The sequence below is a fragment of the Fukomys damarensis genome, unplaced genomic scaffold (genome assembly GCF_012274545.1).
Source record: "Fukomys damarensis isolate Sample0158 unplaced genomic scaffold, DMR_v1.0_HiC HiC_scaffold_8, whole genome shotgun sequence".
Lineage (NCBI taxonomy): Eukaryota > Metazoa > Chordata > Mammalia > Rodentia > Bathyergidae > Fukomys > Fukomys damarensis.
Window position 1 is genome coordinate 15,262,760 of NW_022900920.1, and position 6,331 is coordinate 15,269,090.

The window sequence follows — 6,331 nt, forward strand, 5'->3', positions numbered from 1 at the left end:
GGTGGGGGGGGCACCAGGTAGAGGCCGAGAGAGCTAGGGCAGAGAGGAGTCTGCGCCTGCGCAGAGCCTGAACCCGCCGGGGTCGGGACTGGCCTACACCATCCGTCCCCTGCCACGCCCCGCGCCACCGCCAGCTAAGCGCAGCTCCCAGCCTCGCCCGCCAAGAGTCTACACTTGGTTCTTCTCCTCCCCTCCCCCAGGCCCATAAAGTAATAAAGGAAAAAAATGATGAAGCGAGTCCCCCGCCCCGTCCGCCTGCCGCGGGCCTAGGAAGTCTGTAGCGAGTTCCCTCCTGCACCGCGTCGCCTCGCCCGCTACCTCGGCCTTCTCACGGAAGCAAATATCTCAGTCTCCAGTTACGGCCGCCGCCTCCTCGGTTCCCTCGGAGCACTCTCAGGGTAGGCGATGGAGGCGGAGAGGAAGTTCCAGCACTGGCCTACCATTGGTTGGTTTCAAATGCCAACGGCTGACTCTAGGCAGCCGATTGGTCCTGTTAGTTGCCGGCCTTGGTCAACGCAGTCATCCTGTTCCGGCTCAAAGGGAAACCGCGGTTTTCCGACCACGTGGTCTCATTACGCTTCAAATTGAGGCAGCGTGCCGAGCTGGAGAAGCAGAAACTCCAACTCCCAAAAAGCATCTCGCCACGGCTGCGCTCACGCCTGCCGGCGCCCCTATGTGGCACGCTGGGAAATGTAGTTTTCATAGAGCCGACCCCCCTCCTTGTCCTCTAAATAGGAGGCGGGAAAGACTGTCTTCCAGCTCTGCGCCTGCCTCTTTCCTCCCTCGGTCTCAGATGCAAGAAGCCCATTTTGGTCAATACTCCTGTAGAGCTAAATTATTCTTTTCTTTTCTGAGCGTACAAACGCTCGTCAAACGAACCAAAAATTGAAGTAGAGAAGGAACTATTTGCTCTAGTCAACTGCACTATTTTGTCTTGATTTCTTTCTCAATTTCCTGTAGTTTTCACCTATGAACCAGGGACTCACATTTCTCATTGTGTTAAATTCTGCTGATCTCTTACAAATTCATCCTTATTTCTATTATACTTTGTCTGTCCACCCCAATCTTTCCACATTTACTGGGCATCCATGTATGCCGGGCCTAATTGGAGGTTCTGGGAAGATGCCCTTAATCAGACTAGTTTTTGTCCTGAAGGAACACGCTGTCCAGGAGGGTGTACAGACTGAGAAACAAGTACTCCGCAAATGTGTTAAATTCAAACAGCTTCTTTTAGAGATACGTTCATCGTGGGATCCTAAAATGATAGCGACAAACTTCTCCCCGTCCATCTTGTCCTCAATTTACTACACTTTCTCATGAGTCCTCTAAAAATACAAGAATCAAGAAGGTTGCTTTGATAATAGGAAGTGATTTTATCTCCATGAAAGAAAAGCAATTCTTAATGGATAGAACGCAATGACTGGATAGCTCTTGGACCTCAATGTCTGAAATTTTTCAATTTAATCCACACTATAACTTCTTTTTTAATTCCTTTTAAGAGAAAAAGCCTTATTTTGTATAAAGTGGGAGTCAAATGCTGGGGTTAAAGTGTTTAACTTTGAAGATGTATTAATAGGAGAAAGTTGTTGATCTTTATGCATGCACCCATTCTGAATGGAATGCACTTCTGATTCCTAACAATGAACATACACAAAACCCTTTTGTTTCACTGATGATGTTACTGCTAAAAGATTCTTGCCCTTTTTTTCTCACTAGTCCTTGTCTCTCACTAGTCTCTGCCTTCCCTTTCAACAAGTTGATATTCAAGTTAAAATTTTTTAAATGCAATGCCTTACTCCAATTCTAACTTTAGCTAAATAATTTTATCTCGTGACTTATTTGGTTCCCTCTCCCAGTTGTTTATTTAATTCTATTAGTGTTTTGAGATTCTGAGCATAAATTACCCGCTAATAAAATAAAAGTGTATTTCATTATACAGTGTGTGTATGATTCAGGTCCCTCTGGGAATGCAGTTACAGCCCAACTCAATTTGAGTTTTAAGAAACGTCAATCTTTTAAATCCAGTTTAGAGCCTGAAAGGAGACTGATGATTTTGTTGATTATTCAAATGAATTGATGGGCTCAAAATAGGAAATCTGGCAACAATGGATTCATAAACATTTTAAATTGAAATGCAGTTGTGTGTGTGTGTGTTTGTATGTGTGTGTAAAAGTTACCTATAAGAGAAAGCCCTAGAAACTAATTACACTATTGGATCACCTGTGACTGCTAATTTCTCGATTATTAAATAGGGCGAGATAATACACTATCTGAAACAAACTGGCAAAGAATCCTCCCCTAAAATCTAAGAATAAACTCTATCACTAAATGCCTATATAACTGGAGGAAACTCCTTCCTACAACAGAAGCAAGACTAAAATGAATGTTTTGACTCAATACTATTAAAACCCTCATCAAACAATAATCCATTAAAATGCAAACAAATACGATATGGATGGACTATTCTTACACAAGTTTCTAAGAAATAATTTGGTTGTTTCTGCATAGAATATTCAAATAGCAACCTTTGGGGGAAAGAATTTAAGAGGGTTATCTGAGGATGAAAACCCAGTAAAATAAAATATATGTACTAAATAAATCAGAAAACTGATCTAAGTCACTTTTTTCTCTCTCTGACCACCCAAAACTTAGTGTAGGTTCTCAACACATACTAGGGCTGACTAAATATTAATATGAACTTAGTTGAAATGAAGTAAATGCAATTGAATCAAGTGCTGGAACCTTTTGACTTGGAAAATAGTGATTTTTCAAAGCTAATATAAGAAGAAAAAATGGACAATATCAGAAAATCTTTTTGGTCAGGCGTTTAACACAGAATACTGTGGATCACATAAACGTTTACAGATAATCTGTATGTTTCACAAAATGCAGATAATTTTGATGCCTTTTGGCTCAAATAGACAAGTCTCTCACCCAAATGTTTCCCTTCTAGAGGCAAACTCCAGCTTTTTTGCACCAGCTTAGCGATATACCGGTGGGAGGCTCAAGGACCTCGGTGGTGCTCCCTCGTGTTTCCATTTTCTACATTTTACAAGGAACAGGTGGCTGCGATGTCACAGGAGAGAAAGGCTGCCGTTTGCATTACTCGAACGCAGCTAATCTCTCCGCGCAGCGTCTTTTTCGCCCCAGCGCCGTCGCGGCATCTGGGCACCAAAGTCCTTGGGCGCCTTCGCCTGCACAGCATCAGTGTTGAATACAGAAAGAGCGGGTGCGCGCTGGCCAGTCCTCTAGCCATTTAGCCAAGCACAATGCAAAATACTGTATTAACAAAAAAGAGTGGGGAGAAGCGCCTTTGCTCCTGCGCCTTCTTTCCGACCTCGGATCCCTGTGTGGCCTTGCTGCGTACAGCTCCGGCTACGCGCGAGACGCGAAACTGTGTAATCAGCTGGAGAACTGTGCGTGGCTGTGAGCGGGTCGCACCAGGCTCAGGGCGACGACTGGACGCTTTACCAACTGACAAGCGGCGCCGCAGCCTGCCCTACGTCGGAGGAGAAAAGGCACGCCGGCCTAGCTTGGGTTACGTCGTCGCGTGCCCTGCTTTGGCCGAACCCAAGGCGATACAGTGCAAGAAGTTGCTCTTTGCGCCCTGGCAGGGCTCATTCACACAACCGCTTCAGCCGCATAACCAGCCTTCCTGCCTTTGTCTTTCCTGGCACAGGCTCTGGAGCCTGATCCAGCCGGAGTGGGCCCCAGCCCGCGCCAAGATTATGGGGACTGCAAGTAGGGACTGGGAAGTGCGCCCCAAGCAGCGATGACTTCCTGACCTTTTACCATTGACCCCGGCCCCACCCTCCACGTGGTACGAAGTGGAGCTCTGTCTCTGAAAAGCGAGAAAGCCTCCTGCGACTTATTCTGCAGGATAAACAGTCCCTCCTTAGCAACGATGTTTAAAATGTTTTATTTTTTCTTTTAAAATATTTACAGATCTGCACTATCCCCATTTCGCCCCTACCCATCCTCAGGATGAAGGAAAGAAAAAGAGGTGATTAGATCAATGTCCAAAGCCCCAGAGAGCCTGGTTTGGCCGAGTGTGAGTGCGTGTACATATAGCCAGGTGTACATACGGGTAAGGAGTATATCTAGTTTTGTTGGTGTTTTCTGACTTTTTTTCCTACCAACCAAAGCCGATCTGGCCAAAACTCCCTTTCCCACCACGACCCCAAAAAAATCCCCCTCCAATACGGTTTTGAAAACTCATTGGTTTGGTTTAGGTGGAAAGCAGGCGATCCAGCTTGAGGAGTGCCGATAAATACCCGAACAAACAAAAAAAGAAAAGTAGGGCAGAGCCCATAAATACGAGATAATGAATACACATGGTGTATTTCTTAATATTTCTGGACACACGCCCTTTTGCTCTGGAGCCCTGTGAGGGCGCAAGCCGCGCCAGGGTCCGCGGGCAGGTGGAGGCGGGAGGCCGGCAGGCGAGTCAGTAGTCGAGCTTGTTGTACAGGTTGTAGAGCGGTAAGGCGGAGAGGTTGCTGCTGGGGTAGTAGAGCGGCGCAGGGAAGGCGAGAGAGCGCGGCACCGGCACGCGCAGCAGCGAGCTGTCCCGGAACACCAGCGGCATGCCCTGCACTTTGCCGAGGGCTTCTGCCATTTAAAGTGCACGCCCTCGGCCGCCGAGTTCTCGTGGTAGAGGATGGGCACGCGCACAATGCGCTGCGCCGCGGCGTGGCTCAGGTTGGCCGCCTCCAACTCCGCGGCCAGCTGCCGCTTCCACTTGTTGCGGCGATTCTGGAACCAGATCTTGACCTGCGTCTCAGTGAGGTGCAGCGAGGCGGCCAGGCCGGCGCGCTCCGAGCTGCTCAGGTAGCGCTTCATGTCGAAGGTGGACTCCAGCTGGTACACCTGGCTGCGCGAGAAGACGGTGCGCGTCTTCTTTTTGGCCGCTCCCACCTGCCGCTCAGCGCCTCCGTCCCGCGGCCGCTCTGGCCCTGGCGAGGGCGAGCCGGCGGCCAAAAGCCTCTCTTTCTCCTCTTTAAAGTCCGAGTGTGAAGGGGAGAGGAAAGGCGTGCGCTCTGAACCCGCCGGCCCAGCGCCTCCGCTGCCCTTCGGTGTACCTAAGGAGAACAAACAGGAAGGCCGTGCGTTATAGTCACGGAGACCTGCAGCTCTTCCTGGGACCAGAGGATTGGCAGACACCTGCAGCCTTGGTCCCATGTCACCAACCCCCTCCTCTTCTCCCTCTTGCTGCCACCTGAAACTCAGCACCCAGTCCTTTAAAAGAAACAGAAAAGGGACCCTGCTACTTTGAGGCTGGGGTCTCTGTGTCCCCACCCTTCTGAAAGGACAGGTGGCAGCCAGGGGAGAAGGTCTGGACGGAAAACACTGATTATTTGAAAGGAGATTTCGCCTTGTAATAACTGAGTTGGAAGAGTTCCTCCAGCTTTATAGGGTGGCATAATTTCACAGGTCATTTATTTGTAAATCATGTTAAGGACTAACACTGGGCCCTTCGTCGAATGTTGTAAAGAGGAACCATCTCTAAAACGCACGATTGTCAATCATCTTAGAGTGCTAATCATTCCCAGGGGGTGACAGAGACAGAAAGAGGAGGGAAAAGGCGAAAAGAGATTGCAGCAGAGACAACTCTCACACCCGACTGACAGACTTTGTGTCCAGAAAGTATCCCGTATACAAAGGGATCGGCAGAGCCACATGTACCTCCGGCCAGGGCCCGGCCTTCTGTGGTCCACTTTGCCTGCAACCTAATCTTCCAAAAGACGCCCGAGTCGCTCGGCTCGCGGGGTCTGTGTTCCCCTCCTCCTCCAGCCCACGAGGCACCACATCGCGCGTGTCCAGTCCCGTCACCCTGCACTCCCAGTGGCCACAGCTCAGGCCCAAGGGAGCCCGGCTCCGCAATCCTGGTGAGGCCCACAGCCTCGCTCCCCTCGCGCTCACTAGCTGCCAGGCTGGCGACGTGCGATTCTTACCCAGACAAGGAAAGGGGACGGGGGGATGGTGCTTGGAGCCCGGCTCCTTGGGACCGTGCGGGTCTGGGCAGTAGCAGGCGGGCGCCTTCCAGCCGTCGTCCGGCTCCTCCTCCTCCGAGGACACGGACAGGCTGCGCTTCCTGGCCGGCCAGCCGACAGGCTCCCTCGGTGCTTCCGAGGGGCCCCCTCCCAGGATGGACTGGATAGTGAAGCTGGAGACACCACCGGCCGCTGCACACCCCTTGCCCACATCTTCCTTGCTGCCCATCCTGGATTCATAAGAAATCGGAGGAAACCGAGAACTCCCTTTAGAGACGGTCTGGGTGGAAGGTGGTGCGAGCAGGCAGGCAGGCAGGGGGGAGGGGCGGGGAGCGAAG

At 50.3% G+C, this 6,331-nt stretch overlaps 2 protein-coding genes across 5 annotated transcripts in view; both read right to left on the reverse strand.

The window, feature by feature from the left end:
- The window catches only part of Bub3 (BUB3 mitotic checkpoint protein), a 159,980-nt gene extending 159,566 nt beyond the window's left edge, over positions 1-414 (reverse strand). For 2 of the 4 annotated variants that reach the window (XM_010635293.2, XM_010635311.2), the window contains exon 1: positions 319-413. The gene's annotated coding sequence lies outside the window, so the exon portion shown is untranslated. Of the gene's footprint in view, positions 1-318 lie in introns of all 4 variants that reach the window. The other 2 variants (XM_010635285.3, XM_010635277.3) reach the window with 2 other exon arrangements.
- A 2,826-nt stretch (positions 415-3,240) lies between these two features.
- Positions 3,241-6,331, reverse strand: part of Hmx2 (H6 family homeobox 2) — an 8,828-nt gene continuing 5,737 nt past the window's right edge. Inside the window, exons 2-4 of the mRNA XM_010635325.3 lie at positions 5,955-6,223; positions 4,669-5,081; positions 3,241-4,591 (exon numbers count right to left, since the gene is read on the reverse strand). Of these exons, the coding sequence (XP_010633627.1) occupies positions 4,448-4,591; positions 4,669-5,081; positions 5,955-6,222 (825 nt within the window). The 5' untranslated portion in view covers position 6,223 and the 3' untranslated portion in view covers positions 3,241-4,447. The remainder of the gene's footprint in view (positions 4,592-4,668; positions 5,082-5,954; positions 6,224-6,331) is intronic.